Consider the following 18,868-nt stretch of genomic DNA (forward strand, 5'->3'; position numbering starts at 1 on the left):
TTGTTTGCACAGGGATGTCGCAGCCGTTGATTTTAGAAATATACTATCAATTGCAAAAATTTTTTATACGACGTGCAGTTACTCAAAGTCTCAGAATTTATTTTACGGGTCGTATAAATAAAAAATTTAATACATTCACTATATATGTGGAAAACGCGTGTATCTTATCCGATTATTGGGAAGTACATTCCGTGTTCGGATATATAATTCATTTGTGCAAAAACCTTCATATTTTGAAATGCAATATTTATCGAGATATAAAAAATATAAAAAAAATCAGTATGTTTTGGCAACTTGGACACTGTTGGCAAGTTTCACCCCGACAAAAAATTGGGAGTGTGGAAATTTAGGGTGTGTGGAGCACCTTCTTTTTATGGTAAAAATTAACATAGACGGAACTTCAGTATAAACATCTCACAGCCTAAATTCACTTCGATTGAATATAGAGACGTTGTGCCATCTCTGGAAAGTTGACTGAAATACGAATTAAACACATTTTGTTTTAGTTCTACGTTTCTAGAGAAGATGGCAGCTCTCTCGCTCGACAAATACATACAACTTGGGTGACCATATTTAATCGAAGAAAAATACGAGGAATACACAGAATGTGAATATACTGAAAAGTATGACACATCACCAATTCTCTTAAAAAAATATTGCTAAACGTGAACAATTTGCCAATTATAATTAAAATGGCCGACAAAATGTTGAAAATGGGAAAATGGCTACTGGTAGTCGCACTGAATTTAAATATACTTTACGCAAATAACATAAAAGTGAACAACAAGTATAACATGAAAGTTTATGGGAGCTAATTATTGATTGATATATCCCTTTGATACCAAATTCAATTTCATTAGTTGATATACGTTCGGGAACAAATTTAATTTTTGCAACGCAATTTAGTTTTTCACAAGGTAACGACGAAATCGTTTCTTAAGTGAGAAGTTGCCAAAGGATTACCCAATTCAGTATGAGCCAGGATAGCTAACAAAAAGTGGCAAAAAAGAAAAAAAACCAAATATTTTGGCGAATTTTTACTGTCGGTAAATTTCTTTTGAAACATTAAAGAAAACATAAATTGTATAAGTCTTTTTCAATGGTGGCGGAATAAAAAATTCAATTTTTATACGAGTTTGAATGCTCTAAAATATAATTATATATATATTTTTAAAGCATTTTTTTTCTCACGAGGCCACCACCACAGGACATTGAAGGCGAGTCCCAAATCCAGCAACGACAGCGTGCAGCAGGTCCACATACACGGTTTACAACAGTGAACTGATTGTCGATTTAATTTTATTTAATTCTTAATACATTTTATTTAATTCTTAATACATTTTATTTAATTCTTAATACATTTTATTTAATTCTTAATACATTTTATTTAATTCTTAATACATTTTATTTAATTCTTAATACATTTTATTTAATTCTTAATACATTTTATTTAATTCTTAATACATTTTATTTACTAATTTACCAATAATTAATTTTCACATATTTTTAGCACAATATTAATAACTATAATTTAATAGCTCTTTGCGTATTTATTAGGTGTGTTTTATTTTTTTGCATATGAAAAATTTTCGATTGAATTCCTAAGTAAATTCCCACACCTGAATTTTGCATATGGAAAAAAATGGGAAAATCCCTCAAATGATTTTTTTAAACATTGAAAATTTCTTACTACAGCATAATTTAAAAAAATCTGCTGCTGGCCGGATAGAACCTCTAGGCGGGCCGTGGTTTGCCCATCTAGTCTGATGTATATGAAGAATTACGATATTTTTCTAAATGCACAATGCGTTTCATATATTCCTTGAGGAAGTCTCTGGGGAGAAAGAAATTTGAATCTGACCAATTGAAAGAAACTGATCAAGAACTGAAGAAAATTGTTAATGTTTTTGTCACACATCTGCCTTTGCTACAGGAAGGTCATTGGAAAAGCAGCTCCACACGTACATGGATCACAGTGATGCGGTTTATCTGCTGCTTGTACTGATTGCTACATCATGTACGGAAATATTTGTCAATAAGAGTGGGGGAGAGAACACTTTCTTATTTTCTACAAAGCAGCCTGATAACGATAACTTCATAGGGAAAGATTATCTTTGGTTGAACCTTATTTTCAGAATGCGCAAAAAAAAAAAAAAAATACATTATCAAAAGTCCCGATAACTACAAACGAAAATTTTCCATACCCGTATTGGTCAGTTGCGTTCTTTGCAAAAGAAGAAAAATATCCGAATATGACAACATTATCCGTGATTCTAATAAGAAGCGTCAACTTTATATTGAACATTTATACTACTTAAAATATTAGAAAAAAAAAAGTTCATTTTTACTTTCGTATAATCTCATGTTGACTTTAATCTAATTTTCTTATCATTGTTTGAAAAATAATTTTCCCATGCATCTGTCACGATTTATTGATAGAATAAAAACAATTCTTTCTCAACATCTGTACCATTGGGTCGTAGCTTGCAACGTGAACGGCCATTTATTTGAATATCTATCTATATCTTAAAGCTTGAAAATGATGTTATACGCGGCCGGAATTCTTCTAGCTTTATGTTTCCAATATGTGCAAGCTGGTAAGATGAATGTGTTTTTTTTTTGAAAAAAATTATCCTGCATGTCGTTCTTTTAGGATACGGGTTAGTTCAAATTTAAATCGATCCATATAAATTGAGCAGAAAGAGTTTAATATAAATTAGTATTTTTCTTTCAGAAATAAACATGACGGGGTGCGCGTCGGATCTTCCATATTACATCGACACATCCCAGAAAGGAGATCTATATAGTCCAGGATATGCAGAGGGTGGCTACCCAGATCGTGTTTATTGTCAGTATCACTTTCAGGCTCCCCCCGGAAAGGTACGTACTGTTAGAGAGCATAGCTATATGGTGAATAGTTAAGTCACCTTGCAGCAAATTGTCCGTGATTTGTTGTTCCTAGGGGTATAATTTCAATTTAAAAAAATATCTAAGAAACGTGTATAGACTTCCGATACGTCATTCATTTTTAAAAGGGGTTGCGTAGGTATTGAGATAAGAAAAATAACTCTTATCATACACATATTAATAAAAACACAAAAAGAACAACAGGCAAAGTGCGCAGAGAGGTGTATGAAAAATGTCCATAAAAATGTGGATGTCAAATACAACTAAAATACAGCAACGCAATATAAGAATATACATATATCACGAAATAAAAACGAATGATTGGTAATATATAACACACTGCCCATAAAAAAGATTATGGTTCCCTTAATCTAAGTATGGATATCTTCTCGATTAATCCCAGTATATTTATGAAATCTGGTCCTGGTGCTTTGCTTGCATATACATTTGTTAGACGTTTTAAAACTTCCACATCTTCATACGGTTATTATGTTCTAAAAAGCCCAGTTACGAAGTTGTTACCATGTCTGATCCCACCAGGAAAAAAAAAAAACTTTCACATTTTCAAGTGCCACATTTGTTGAGATATTTGAATTTCAAAAATGGATAAGACGTGGGAAGAACGGCATAAACAAACCTACAAGCTCATGACGCTGTTTCTTCCTCACATTTCTTTTTCAGATTTTTGAATTCAAACATGAATTCAAATATCCGAAGTTTCTCAAATTCTTCGGTGTCATAATCTCAGCCGACCTGCGTTGGTCGACTGAATGCTGACTACGTTTACCAGAAGTGTTTTAACAAACTTTTCTTCCTCTGCCCAACCTTAAACACTCCACTAGGGATATCAGACTGCTCTGTTACCAGACTTTTATCTCCCCCGTTCTTTCTTACACCGCTAAAATCTGGGACCCCTACACCTCCAATAATATAGACAAACTCGAATCAAACCAAAATAAATCCACCCGATTTGCTCACGACTGCTGGTTTCCGTGTCCGAACTCAAAAACGAACTTTATCTCCTCCCTCTCTCTCTACTCTTCGTCTCATTTCTCGATTAACATTGTTATATAAAATTTTCCATATTAAATTCAACATAGATACTTCTCTACATCTCTAGAAGACTCGACCATTTCCTTAAAATAAAACCTACTTTTGCTGACTGTTTTAAATACAGTTTTTTTCCTCATATCATTGGTGAATGGAACAAACTCCCAAGCTCTATTTTTCGAATCCCCCACTATGACTAGTTTTTGTGCAATATTAAACAATATCTTCGCCATTTTCAATCGCATCCTCTTGTATAGGCCCCCAGAGTCAACAATATGGTATGAATAAATAAATAACATCTCGGTGAATATACACTATATGTATTGCATTTGCAAATGGGATTTTTTTTCTGTTGGGCTCTTGGGCTCATTCTAATAGGGTTTTTTCCCTTAAGATAGTTTGCTCGTATGAAAAGTTAATTTTATTTTAATTTCAATAACTACATGACCCCCCCCCCTTGCAATATGAATGACGTATCTGAGGTCTGAATGTTATTCGGTTGCTTTTCCCATTGGAAATATGCCTCTAGGATCAATGGTTTACCAGTAATTTGCGGCAAGGGAACTTAGCTTGCATTCTGTATATTATGTTCTACAGTAACGCTGGAAAGACTTTTGACAAATGCAATAATGTTTGTAGCGCTAACTCACTTGTGTGCACTGCCCTGACCTTGACATATGTAAAGCACAAGTAAGATATTCCTTGAAACGTGTAGCTGAAATTTGTTTGCTTTGGGTGAGAGTGAGCTTTTGTTCAAAATTTTTATTTTTGGGAGAATTGAAAGTGTTTTCACAAATATAGTTTAATTAAAGATGGCAGTAATTAATTCTTATTCAATGTGAATTTATGGTAGGATTATGCAGAATACTATTAAAACTCTAAAACATTAAAAAAAAAAAATATTCGATAGAGTTTATTTAGGAACGCGCATAATTAAGGCTTCATGGAGGGAATAAAGTCAGGCTCAAGTGCTAAGTAATTTGGGTATTTCATGACTGTTCATAATTTTTAGAACCATGTTTAATAATCATAAGAACCTGAAATTAATTTTCTTTCAATATGACCAATGAAGACAACATAATAGGATAAGCAGGACAATCAGAATGCAAGCAAAGAGATCCTCGGATTGTGTCCACCAGGCGTGACCTGATGATTTTAATTCCAAACACGGACTGAATGTCGTTGTATCCCTTGCAAAACGTTAGCTGAAAATTATGGGGGCGTTATCACTTAATTTAAGAAGGGCAAAGGAGAAGGAAAATTAAACCAATTTTCCTATTCAAAGAGAAGCAATCCAAATCACAACTGCGTTATAAATGTAGTGAAAGATATATAAGGTAAAACACATACAACGCTCCTAATCCTAGTTACAATAACGCTTTGAATAGCTTGTTGGTAGATGAATGCCACTATTTAAAACAATTTGGAAGTCATGTCTAACTTCGTACTATTTATATTTGTTTGCTGGATAAGTAATAGGAGTGGACAGACATCCGTGTGATATCCATAAACGTGTTGATATCCATAGCTCAGAATGCAACATTTAAGCTCATTTTACCCCCTGCAAGTGGGCCTGTGAGGGTGCACCTGTTGCACCTGCTTTGTTACGGCAATGTATGTATGATACTGCTCATGAATAGATTTTTCATTAAAAATTTTAAATTTCTCTTCCAGAAAATAAAACTGACATTCAAAGACATTGACGTCCAGCCTTTTGAAAATTGTTATGTTGATAAGGTACACATATTCGACGGTCCTGATACGACTAGTCCTCTTTACGGGATTTATTGTGGAACTGAAATTCCAGATGTTATAATTTCCGGCAGGAACGCCATGTACATTCTCTTCACAACTGATTTCCTCGTCGGAGGGAAAGGTTTCCATATCCAGTACGAGTCCATACCACGAGATGGTAAGATCACGCGTTCGATATTAGGCTATTGTTACTAAAGCATTGCCGTTTTTAATTAAGCTAATTCCATTGATTTGAACTTTATTAAAATTCGAATGTTAAATTGAATTTGGATACTACTATTTATTTACGAATTTTCAATCATAACCGATGCAACAAAGTTACGACAAACGCTTCTTTCCAGCACCCATTTGCCCTCAAGGATATAACGAGTGCCACAACAAGAGATGTTATGATTCAAGGCTCAAGTGCGATGGCAATGATGACTGCGGTGACGGAACTGACGAAGAAGAATGCAGTAAGAGTCATAAATATTATTTATATCTGAGAGCTTATTTCAGAAAACTGTAGAAGGTATGGAATGAGAGTCTTTTTTAATCCACTCTTATTCGTTAGATTTGCCCGTGCAAAGAACCACGTGTGGAATAAGCACCGTGAAACCTGAGGAGCCTTCATCTGAAGGCCGTGATAGAGTCATCGGTGGAATCGAGGTTAGAAAAGGCAGCTGGCCCTGGCAGGCCGACATGCAGGCCAAGCACTTCCATCCGAACGGGCATGTGTGTGGAGGAACTCTCATTCACCCTCAATGGGTTGTGACAGCAACGCATTGTTTGAGGGGGTAAAACGTTTTGTGTCACTTATCTCTGTCCTCAGTGCTACTCAGAGAGTTGTTAGTAGGCATCAAGAGGAACAAAAAATTGCGATGGAACATGGTTTCTCAACCATGTTGAAAAGGTGAAAATATAGCGCAAAACGCATGCAGGTTTCGACGTCACGCTGGAACCAAAAAAGTACAATATATAATAATTACAAAAATATTTATTTCATTAATAATTACAAGAGTTGTTGGAAGTGACGGCCGCTGACGTCATTGTAAGGTCTACAACGACGTAAAAACGATTCCCGGACACGCTCGAAGATACCACGTATGTCTGCCTCAGCGACGACAATCCGCGCTATGTCCACAGGCGTCGCATAAACGAGTCATTTAAGGTGACCCCATAGGAAAAAGTGACACGGATTGAGATCCGGCGAACGTGGAGACCAAGCAAGGTGTCTCGATTGTCCAGTACACCTCCTTGGGTGTGTAACATCGAGATGATTACGCACCTGGAGGCTGTGCCAAGTGTCCATTGCCATCTCTGCTCGACCGTAAATCAGATGCAAAGCAGCGTAATCCCCGTTCGTGTAGTCAGCCATCACGATAATCATTGAAACAGACAACTAAACGCTATACGTGCTTACTACCGCAATAACGCTTATTTACGTTGTCCGCAGCGCGTGATCCTACCCCAGCGCATGCATTTCGCGACGCTGCTTACGTCAGATATGGTAAGTGAACCCACGGACGCATTCAGCGGTCAACTGACATCCACCGATTTACGCGATTTTCACCTTCTCAACGTGGTTTGCGATAGCATGTTCCATTGTAATTTTTGTTCCTCTTGATGTCCAGTAACAACCCTCTGAGTTTGTCGGTCCATTAACAGAAAACCTTGCATGTAACTTTCATGTATTTCGTAGTCATCTCTTTCAAGTCGGGAATATCATTATTTTTTTTTCACGCTCCACCCCGAGCAATACAACATTTTTCAATCCCAAAAAAACTTCCGAGATTCAACGTAATCACACAGTCTGAGAATTATATTTAATTATATTCATCCTATGTAACCTCAACGCAGAAACAGATCTTGGGAGGAGTATTTAGGGTGCCACATATACTGGAAAGGGGGTCCCCAGTCTTTAGAGGGCTATCGGGTAAAGGATATAGACTGATGTTTTTCTGTTTCTCTCACAATATCTAATAATAGGCTCATTATATTGATAGGAGTGATCCTGGGGCTCTGAAACCATATCAGTCTGACTTGAGGAATCGTGGAAATCCTATTTGTCTTACAGATAACTCATTCCAAGTTGTTTCCTCCCCCCCCCCTCCACAACCTTAACCTTCTACCGAAAATGTTGATGAAAATGAGAGACGCAAACGCGAGACACATAATGGCACGGGCTGTTTACCTAACTTTTTAGTTTCAGCTTGTGTTTTTTCCCCAGAGAGCTGTGCAAAAAAGGTACGTTTCAGCGAACTGTAAAAATGGTCAAAGGGGATCTCCAAACTCCTTGCATAACCTGATTATTTTTGTTATGCTTGACATCGCGCATGGTTTTTGAAATTGTATCCGAAGGAACATGACTCGGAATCCTTTAGGTCCTATGCCAGGGTCCCCCGATTTTTTTTTTACTTATTTGTTCCCACTGTTGTGAATATATTTATACTAGTACATGTTACTTTGGATCTCGTCTTTTAATGCATATTGTCCAAGGATACTCTAGGTACCCCTTAAGTAAGCCCCCCCCCCCCCCGTAGTCATGACACTATCGTAACCTGACTATCTTCGTTCTATCTCCGACCTCGCACGTGTCATTTTAACTGCATATGGATGTACATACACAACTAGGGGTCATTTACATCCCATGATAGATCCCAATTATTTTTCCTCTCCTTGTAACTCAGAATTTCCTCCGGAACGACCATGCTCTCCAGGGTATCGAGTTTATATCGCGAAAGCGACAGAGCCTGATCGTACTCGGTCCGTTCTGTTCTGTACAATAGGTAGGTCTACACACTGACGCTATGCGTTGGCCTTGAGCTATTTGCCGAGCTCTAGTTTGCGAATAGAATGATCTGTTACAGCTATTTATGCTTACACAAAGTCATACTTTTCGATTGTCCATAGACTATCGGAACATTAAAAAGATTTGCGTTGCTCTTCTTGGATTTTATATAGTGAAGGCTGTAGCATTGCGATCGCAACCGGTGTGTGCATTTGGGGGAAAAAAAGAAAAACAATTGTGGTAGGCGTATTTATTTATCACCAGTCAAAGCGAGTAAGCATGTGTAGTGTACATTAACTGTGCGTGCTATACCTTAGTATATACGTTTAGTCGCTTGAGTACTCTTTTTAGTTTGCTTGGATACATGGGCTCTCAAACGATTCATGTATTAATCCCTATATATTACGCTGGAAACGGCTCTCTGTATTTTAAAACTCGAAGGGTGATTGTTTCTATACGTCTTTGATACGAAGTTACAATTTTCAACAATGGACGCGTATCCATTGTCACCTTGCCATTTCAAAAAGTCAAATCTGAAATCATCGTAAAGAAAACAGTTACATAATATTATAAGTTGAAATTTCCAACGTGTTTGAAAGCCAATCTTCAATCGAAAGCCAATCTTCAGAGGGAAAGCCCTTTCTACTCAATACTTTCCAAAAACGTTGCACATTTATGTTCACTCAAAATTCTATGCTTTGAGAGTTCTTCATTTTAAAGACTATGAATCTCAAGTCAGATTTAATTATATCAGGGGAGCACATCAGCCGAGTAGGAAGTTTTGAACTGGGCCGTCGATATTCTTACAAGTAATATTCACACAATTCAAAAAATACTGTCCATAATTGTAAATTCATTTGCTAATTATAGGAACCCCTACGCTGGAGCTTGGAGAATCCACCTCGGAAATCATCACAAGTTTATTCGAGACCCACACGAGCAAATACGTTACGTAGAGCGAATTGTCATGTATCCAGGATACACCGACGAAGAGGTGAGCAATATCTAATATTTTTTCATAGGAAACCTTATTAATTGCCACAGATTCCACGCGGGGCTTTCTGCAATAAATACGTGCTAAACCAGGGGTGCACAACCTATTCAATTCACGGGAAACGTATGCGGTGTTTCTACTGCTCGCGGGCCAGCAGCATGTATGTATAGGGTCACCATACATCCGGTATTTTATTAGACTTTCCCGTTATTTTGGATTTTTTGTAAAAACTCATTTTTCTCCTAGTTTTTAAACAAAGCTTAATTGAATTACCGAAATCAAGGAATAAGATAAATTTCGTGATCTATAAATTATATAGTGATAATTATGACTATCATAATTAATTACAGTTATATATATAATTCATCTCCTATCACCAATATTAGTGAAGCATATACGTTTTTTTTTTGGTGAATTACATTTTTACCTACTGCGACGTGCAGTAACCCTCTATTTACCGCAAATTGCGATTTTTTAGCAATTCCAATCAACGTTGATAATGTTATTTGCCTTCCAAAAGTTCTGATGATTATAATTGGCAATTCTCGGCATCGATCCAGATTTAGAGTGGCTTTTATGATGAAAATATGGCCACACACACCAAGATATTTCTCATATTGTGTATATTGATACGTTTCTACCCGAACACCTTTAGCGGGTCGGATAGAACGCCCTTGACGGGCGACATTTGGCCGCGGAATGGAGGTTGTGTACCAGTGAGCAAAATCATTCTTACTTAAGCTAATTAATATTATCTAGGTCATAACTAATGAAGATATTTTTTTTTGTCTTGTATTCAAGATTTTAGGCAAGAGTGTTGACTTGAATCATGATCTCACACTAATGAAACTGAACGCCCCGGTGAAAATTACGGACTACGTGAAGCCGGCATGTCTACCAGAACAGGATCAGGAAATTCCATTGGGAACCACATGTGTTGCAACAGGTTGGGGAGAGACGAGAGGTAAATATAAATGAACTATTCATCGCTAATGATTATCACTATCCATCGCTAGTGATTACATAGCTCTACAAAAAAAAGATTTTTGCTATATTCGGTATGCTGATTTCGTATATGAAAACAGTTTTTCTCTATCAGCTCTACTTTTTTGAGATTCAACGTAGCTGCATTTTGCTATATTTGACTATACAACTCATTGAGTTTAGTTGAGTTTTTTTTATGTGGATTGGTTCCTGATTTTTTTTCCTGCACCACAATCAGCTGATTGCATGTATAGAACATCTAAGGCAGTGTACTAATAGGTAGAGAAGGAGTTTAAAACTTGGTGTTCCAATGGTTGGAGGGAACGTCAACTAGCAAGAGAGGTCCCAGCTCTAAGCTTTTCCTCATGTGTGCAATAAATTTTCCGCAATATATGAGTGTAAATGGAAAAAATTACTAATATTCAGCAACCAAAAAAAAAGAACTGCTTAAATTTTACGGCAAACATAAAACATAGGAATAGGTAAAGAGTTACACCAGTTTACATGCAGCATTAAAATGAACAATATTTATGGCTTCCAACCATATGGTGTTCAGTTGTCCATTTTGACGCTTTGCACCGGTTTTGACTTGCAAAACCAATTTTACTTCCAGAATTATAAGAGATTGTTTTGTTTTTAATCTGATAGGCGGCAGCAGAGATCAAATCGTTTTCTCTCGTCTGAAATAATATAGAATATTATCCTTACACTGACACTATAATTACTGAAGGACGGCAGAAAATGCAAAACACCTATCAACCGGTGATATGGCGTATGAAATTTACACTATAGTGCATCATAAACGTTTTAGATATACTATACTTAATGTTTTTCATTTTCAGGAGAAAAACCATTTCAAAAATAACACCGGATTTTTCGTGAAGACAATAACAAATCGTTTTGCATTTATTCGATAGATGACAGCACGTATCTGATATGAAATCTTCTCGAGTGAAATATACCGTTTCTTAACGTGTATCAGGAACCCCTTTTTGCAAAAAATTGGGTCTCAAAAGTAGGAGGGGTTTCTTATACATGTTGGATAGCATTATAGATACACCTTTTTATCTTTTTCAACTTTTATTTTGCTCCAAATTTTGAACCAAAAAATCAGAGGCTTCCTAACATTTGATTGTTATTATGGTGTAAGTTTTTTTTGTACAATATGTCACGCACTTTTCCCCCTTTTCCGGTGGTGCCATGCGTACCCAATTTTGTAAGTAATGTGAATTTTTTTTTCCTGCAGCCCTTGCTTTTAACTATACGCGTGTATTTTTCGACACTTTGTTTATTCAGATCTTCTTGACTCTTCTTGCCTCTGTCATGCTCTTTTTTACCTTTACCCCGGCGGTGACCTATCGGATAGAAATTCTTCGTAATATGGACTGGGTCGCCGTTTCGGTTAGTAAGTAAGTAAGTGACATTTTGTGATTTTTCATAATTTTCTTATATTTCTTCTTACTTCTATTGCCAGGTAGCGGCTTCAGTGAAAAACTGAAACAAGTCGATCTAACAACTCAGTCAATGAGTATGTGTGGAGATACAAACAACAAAACAAAAATATGCGTCAAGAGCAAGAAGGGATACGAAGACGTCTGCCACGTGAGTTCCGGAACTATTTCGAAAAAAAATATACCTAGAAATGTTTAGTTAGCTTCTAATGATTAATGCTTTTTCACTTTCGTAATCATTCCTTATGTATTTCTAGGGCGACAGCGGTGGACCGTTGGTCTGTAAGTTCGGAAATGTATGGAACGTAATGGGGATTACAAGTTACGGTATCGCTTCGAACATGATGTCCGGCCTCTGTGCTCTTGGAAAGACTGGAACTGTATTCAATCGCGTAGCCGCCAAGTCCGAATGGATCAATGAAATCATCGAAAAATACAGCTGATATCGTTGTTAAGTGACCTCTCTCAATAAATGAAATTTCAAACATCAATTATCTCCGTCAAAGTTTTTTTGCACATCACCCATAAACGTACGTAAACCTCCCACTTAAACAGGCTGTCCCGGATTGTTTGCACAGGGATGTTGCAGCCGTTGATTTTAGAAATATACTATCAATTACAAAAATTTTTTATACGACGTGCAGTTACTCAAAGTCTCAAAATTTATTTTACGGGTCGTATAAATAAAAAATTTAATAAATTCACTATATATGTGGAAAACGCGTGTATCTTATCCGATTATTGAGAAGTACATTCCGTGTTCGGATATATAATTCATTTGTGCAAAAACCTTCATATTTTTAAATGCAATATTTATCGAGATATAAAACATATAAAAAAAATCAGTATGTTTTGGCAACTTGGACACTGTTGGCAAGTTTCACCCAGACAAAAAATTGCGAGTGTGGAAATTTAGGGTGTGGGGAGCACCTTCTTTTTATGGTAAAAATTAACATAGACGGAACTTCAGTATAAACATCTCACAGGGAAAAGTGTTTGCGCGGGAAGGTCTTAACGAGACCAACGTATTTCTGCAAATTTTGATACTTTGGATTTCACGTCCGAGACATTTAGTGCCTATTGGATATATATCGGCTAGATGAATGGATAACTGTATTAGTGGCGACAAAATGGTAAGTGCTGCTTCTGTTGTCATTTTCTTTTTGGCCGAGTTTCATCTGTGAATAGTAGTGCAAATGTCGCGGACCATGGTTGGTAAAAATAAGATGATGGTATGCTTTGCGCATAGTGTATTGCTAAATAATGATAAGTTAAATGTTAGTAATATAATTGATAAGATCAAAGAAACTGTAGATGATGAAAAGCTACCTCTTCAGGACACTATAGAGTTTATTTTTTATGAACTGGATCCAATTATTCAAGAGTTCATGAATCATAATAAGTTCAGTGAATGGCTATGTGAAATTGATAGTGAATGTGAAACTAATGGTATCTTACGTACCATTATAAAATTAGTTGGAGACTACGAAAATTCAAAAGATGCTGCGTCTGATAAAATAATTAGTACCGAAATTTTTTGTAGTATGAAAAAATTATACAATCGTGATTTCCAGAAATGTGGATTGTATTTAAGTAAGTGTAGGGATGACGAAAAATATCCGATAGGGACGCGAAGTAAAAAGAAAACTAAAGTAACTCCTGGCATTATTGTCAACGAAAAGGTAATTGTTGAAAAGGAAACACGGACTGCGGATGAATCCCAGCCTTCCCAAAACACTCAACAAGAAAAAACAAAAATCATAGCAGATGATCAGGTGGCTGGCCCATCTAAGCAACCTGATAATTGTTTGCCCAACAGGGCTAATGGAAAGTCAATAAGTAAAAATGTTGAAAAAGAAGATACAAATGATCCAGATCCCACTAACACAAATGAGTGGCAGTTGGTTGAAAAAAAGAAGAAAAAAGTCAGAATACCACCATTAAATTTGACAAAATACAAGAACTGGAAAGAACTCTCAGTTAAAATTAGGGGTGTTTGTGAATCAAATTTTGATGCCAAAAAAACTGGCACAACATTGCAATTACACGTAACAACAGAAAATGATCATAGAGCTGTGACTAAAATGCTTGAAAAAGAGGGAGTAAATTTTAGCACATTCACACTAAAGTCAGACAAAAACATAAGAGTGGTTATTAGGGATTTGGATACAACAACATCTTGCGATGAGATCAAAGAATCTCTCGAGGAGTTGGGTTACACAATTATTAGCGTGGTACAGCTAAAGAGCCTCCGTCATAAAGATGGTGAAAAGGTTATGGTCCCAATACCACTATGGCTCATTGATTTGCCCAGGACAGATAAAAGCAAGGAAATATATCAATTATCTTCATTAAATTACTTAAAGATAAGAGTAGAAACATACAAAAGAAGGAAGGGGTACACGCAGTGCTACAACTGCCAAGCCTGGAATGGGCACACAGCCCGAAATTGTTTTAACGAAGCCCGCTGTGTCAAATGTCCAGAAAAACATCACACATCACAGTGTGATAAGGTAAAGGGCAAGGACTTACCAGTGTGTATAAACTGTTCCTTAAATCATCCGGCGAGTTTCCGAGGATGTAAAAGGTACCCGGGGAACCTTAAAAAATCTGGTCCTAAAGCAGTTACTGGGTCACAAAAACTTAGACCACCAAAGCCCAGGCTTTTTTCCGTCACAAGTTCAAGTGAGGATGAAATTGAGAAAATAGACATTCAAGCTGAGGAATTACCTCAACAGCAAAAACCAACAGAAGTAAATAATAGACCTACAAGAAGGCATGAGACATATGCAAAAGTTGCAAATGTCCACGAAGAGGTGGAAAATAACAAAATAGAAACTAACAAAAACACAATGACATCAAAAGATGTTAACATGACTGAAACAAACAATAATGTATACTCTGTACCAGAAATTATACCCACATTAACTATTGCAGTTGAACGTAGGGAAAGTGTAAATAATGAGGTAACCGCAAAGATCCCTCCCAACAGGATAGATGGGGAGGTGTCCCAGATTGTGAATACCGGTAATAATGAGATATCATTCCCCTTACAGGAGTTAATGGGTCTAATGAGAAAATGTTTTAATAACATATTACAAGCTAAGACATATCAAGAAAAATACTCAGTATTTATTGATAGCTTTACTGAAATATCTATGAAACTATTATCGGTAAACTTCACCAATGTTCAATAATAGTTCACAACAAATAAAATATCTCAAGATCATGGCGTGGAACGCCAGAGGTATTATTCGTGATCTCCAAGAATTTAGAGAAATTGTTGCAGATGAAGATTTTGATCTGATGTTAATTTGCGAAACATTTTTAAAACCATGTTATACAGCTAAGATAGCAAATTATGATTGTATAAGGAAAGATAGAACGCACGAAAGAGGAGGGGGAGTAGCCTTATATATCAAAAGGCATTTAAATTATGACATTGTTGACCTCCCACATTCCCGAGATTGCGAAGCGTTGGCAGTGGATTTGCACCTCACTAGCACTAGAAAAATCCGAATTTGTGTTTTATACAAACCACCAAATAATCAATTTGATATCTCTCTGTTAAATCATATATTTGACTGCAATTATGCAACAATTCTTAGCGGTGATTTAAATTCTAAATCACCAATTTGGAATTCAAATAATTACAATGCAGCAGGACGTATATTAGAGCAGTATTGCAGAAATAAAAATATTATTACATACGGGCCAAGTGCTGCGACACACTATCCGGATGACAGCAACCGAACACCAGACGTCCTAGATATTACACTGGTCAAAAACCTCAATGTTCCTTTAGCAGTAGAGGTAATATCTGCACTTACATCAGATCACATTCCAACAATTATTGATGTTGATTTCGAAATTCCCATACAACAAAAAATCAAAAAAATTACAAACTGGCCACTATATAGGCAAGTGCATACAGGAATTGAAACACCAGATAATGCTAGTGAGTGTACCATAGATATAGAAAATGAAATAAACTCATTAACACAAAAATTGCAGGACACTGTTAATAATTCCACTCGGGAAAGGTCAAACGAAAACAACCCATTAGCACTTCCCAGATATCTGAGGGAAATGATAAGAGAAAAGAATAGAGCTAGAAGATAGTGGCAAAGAACCAGAGATGCTACACATAGGCTCAGATATACAACATTACGAAACAATACACGTCCAGAAATCAGGGAATTATACAAATACAAATACAAATACAAATACAACGCCACAACAGGCAAATTGCCCAATTTACAAGTGAACGATTTCTAAGGTTCCTAGAAGATGCTAATTGTGAGGATGGGTCGTTCTATAAAATTTATAGAGCACAAAAACCCCGTAGCCAAAGACTTACATCTATACATGGCCCGCATGGACTGGTATATACAGATGAAGATAAGGTAGAAGTATTTGCAGATACCTTTGAACTGCAATTCTCACCAAACACTAATACTTCAAATGTTCAGGTCGAGAGAGTGCTTAGAACTATTAATGAATATTTTGATAATCCTCCACCTGAAACACAAACAGCTCTCACTCCAACAGATATATATGAATTAAAAACAATAATAAAACATTTGAAAATTCGGAAAGCATCTGGGCATGACCTAATTTCAAATATGGCACTGAAGAATTTGCCCAATAATATTTTAGAATATATTGTCAAAATTTTTAATAGATTGCTGGAGCTCAAATATTTCCCATCTAACTGGAAAACAGCAATTGTTAAAATTATACCAAAAGCTGGCCAAGATTTGCACTTTCCAAGCAATTGGAGACCCATCTCATTGCTTAGTAATTTTGGAAAGTTATTCGAGAGAGTTGTGGTAACACGTATCAACACTTACGAAAAGTCTCATCCAACAATTGGGCCCGAACAACATGGATTTAGAGACGGTCATTCTACAACCACACAATTATTAAGAGTTATAGAAACACTCCAAGAAGCTAGAATTTATCATGATACAGCTGCAGTTGCACTGTTGGATTTAAGTAAGTCATTTGACAAAGTGTGGCATGAGGGGTTGCTCAATAAAATGATTAGAATGGCCCTACCCTTCAGCATAATTAAAATTGTACGTCATTATCTTGCAGCAAGAACTTTTTATGTAAAAATCAATGACACAATATCTACAACTAGACGAATTAGATCATCTATAGTGCAAGGCAGTGTTATAGGACCTTGCCTCCACAATTATCACATGAATGATTTTCCAGTGGGAATTAAGGGTATTACTGCGCTGTACGCAGACGATTCAATGATAATTTGTACAGATAGAAAACCACAGAAGGCATTAAGTAATTTACAAGAATTAATTGATCAAGTCGAAACATGGTGCGAAAACAGCAGAGTTAAACTTAATGCAGACAAGACAGTATTTATGTGGATCACAGGAAAACTAGATCTACCCCCAGATGCCGGAATAGTGGTTGGGGGGAAATTCATTGAACCTGTTATAAGTACTAAATACCTGGGAATAATAATTGACAAACGATTGACATTTGTGCAACAACGCAATTATGTAATACGAAGAGCAGACGTAGCAAAACACACTTTAAAACGCATACTTGCAAGCAGATCAACATTGACAATCAAGAACAAATTAAATGTATACAAAATGGCTATCAGATCCATACTTTTATATGCTGCACCAGTGTGGCTCTACTCGAGCAATCAACACATGGTTAAATTAGAACAATATCAAAACAAAACAATAAGAGCTATGCTGGGAGCCAATTGGTTCATCAGGAATAGAAGTATAAGAAACGATATAGGAATGCCCACCATACACGCCTTTGCTCAAAAGCTGGCTAATAATCTCTTCCAAACTCTTGAACAGTCAGAATACCAACATCTTAGGGAAATATCCACTTACCCAAAAGATCAGATATCAGCTTTTTCCAGACCCAAAAACTTTCTGGTTATGAAAAGACCGGAGGTACCGGGATTGTGAAAAATGTATATAAGCAACTATATATAGTGTAAATAATTAGACCAACTGCAAAATATCAAATTTTGTAGATAATATATATTTAATCAAATAATCATAATTAACTGCATTTAATAACATATAATCGCACTTATTAATATGATCTATAGTTAACGCTGAACATAAAAATGAGATTAGGTAATATATGCATTATGATGAATGATTAATGTTAAAAGAATAGCATTAATTATAACTTAATGACGTCCTAACAGGCTGATGAAGTGACATTCTGTCACTGCCTTGTTGAGTGACACTTTCTGCTTTCTATTTCTCCTCCAGCCTACTTAAGCTTTCTTTTCCCCCTAGATTAATAACCCAATATGGGTAATATTAAACTCTAAGTAGTTTAAAAATAAAACATATACAACCATTGCGAAAATCGCACTACTAGTCCAGGATGGCTAAGAAATGACTCAGGGGTATGCACTGATTGCCAATTTCAGTCGGAACCCACAGGCCACTATGTCATATTTAGGATTTAGGCTTTAGGAACATCTCACAGCCTAAATTCACTTCGATTGAATATAGAGATGTAGTGCCATCTCTGGAAAGTTGTCTGAAATACGAATTAAACACATTTCGTTTTAGTTCTACGTTTCTAGAGAAGATGGCAGCTCTCTCGCTCGATAAATACATACAACTTGGGTGACCATATGTAATCGAAGGAAAATACGAGAAATACGAAGATTGTGAATATACTGAAAAGTATGACACATCACCAATTCCCTTAAAAAAATATTGCTAAACGTGAACAATTTGTCAATTATAATTAAAATGGCTGACAAAATGTTGAAAATGGGAAAATGGCTACTGGTAGTCGCACTGAATTTAAATACACTTTACACAAATAATATAAAAGTGAACAACAAGTATAACATGAAAGTTTATGGGGGCTAATTATTGATTGATATATCCCTTTGATACCAAATTCAATTTCATTGGTTGATATCCGTTTGAGACC

The 18,868-nt window shown here is 36.1% G+C and overlaps 1 protein-coding gene across 1 annotated transcript; it reads left to right on the plus strand.

Moving 5' to 3' along the window:
• The first annotated feature begins 2,464 nt into the window (after positions 1-2,464).
• Positions 2,465-12,402, plus strand: LOC149089806 (chymotrypsin-like protease CTRL-1). The gene is made up of 9 exons (XM_089248382.1): positions 2,465-2,597; positions 2,735-2,880; positions 5,632-5,869; positions 6,054-6,167; positions 6,266-6,488; positions 9,353-9,476; positions 10,278-10,440; positions 11,935-12,062; positions 12,169-12,402. The coding sequence occupies exons 1-9, from the start codon at positions 2,540-2,542 to the stop codon at positions 12,352-12,354; spliced, it is 1,380 nt and encodes a 459-aa protein (XP_089104508.1). The 5' UTR covers positions 2,465-2,539; the 3' UTR covers positions 12,355-12,402.
• The last annotated feature ends 6,466 nt before the right edge of the window (positions 12,403-18,868 follow it).

The sequence above is a fragment of the Pholcus phalangioides genome, unplaced genomic scaffold (assembly GCF_987345545.1).
Source record: "Pholcus phalangioides strain wild (caught in Gottingen) unplaced genomic scaffold, Ppha-v1.0 ptg000001l_1, whole genome shotgun sequence".
Classification (NCBI taxonomy): Eukaryota; Metazoa; Arthropoda; class Arachnida; order Araneae; family Pholcidae; genus Pholcus; species Pholcus phalangioides.

Excerpts from the sequence above, each read along its gene's own strand:
- LOC149089806 (XM_089248382.1), top strand. The coding sequence starts at position 2,540 with ATGATGTTATACGCGGCCGGAATTCTTCTAGCTTTATGTTTCCAATAT. Across the intron at positions 6,168-6,265 it reads AACTGACGAAGAAGAATGCA|ATTTGCCCGTGCAAAGAACC; the intron begins GTAAGAGTCATA and ends CTTATTCGTTAG. Across the intron at positions 10,441-11,934 it reads AGGTTGGGGAGAGACGAGAG|GTAGCGGCTTCAGTGAAAAA; the intron begins GTAAATATAAAT and ends TTCTATTGCCAG.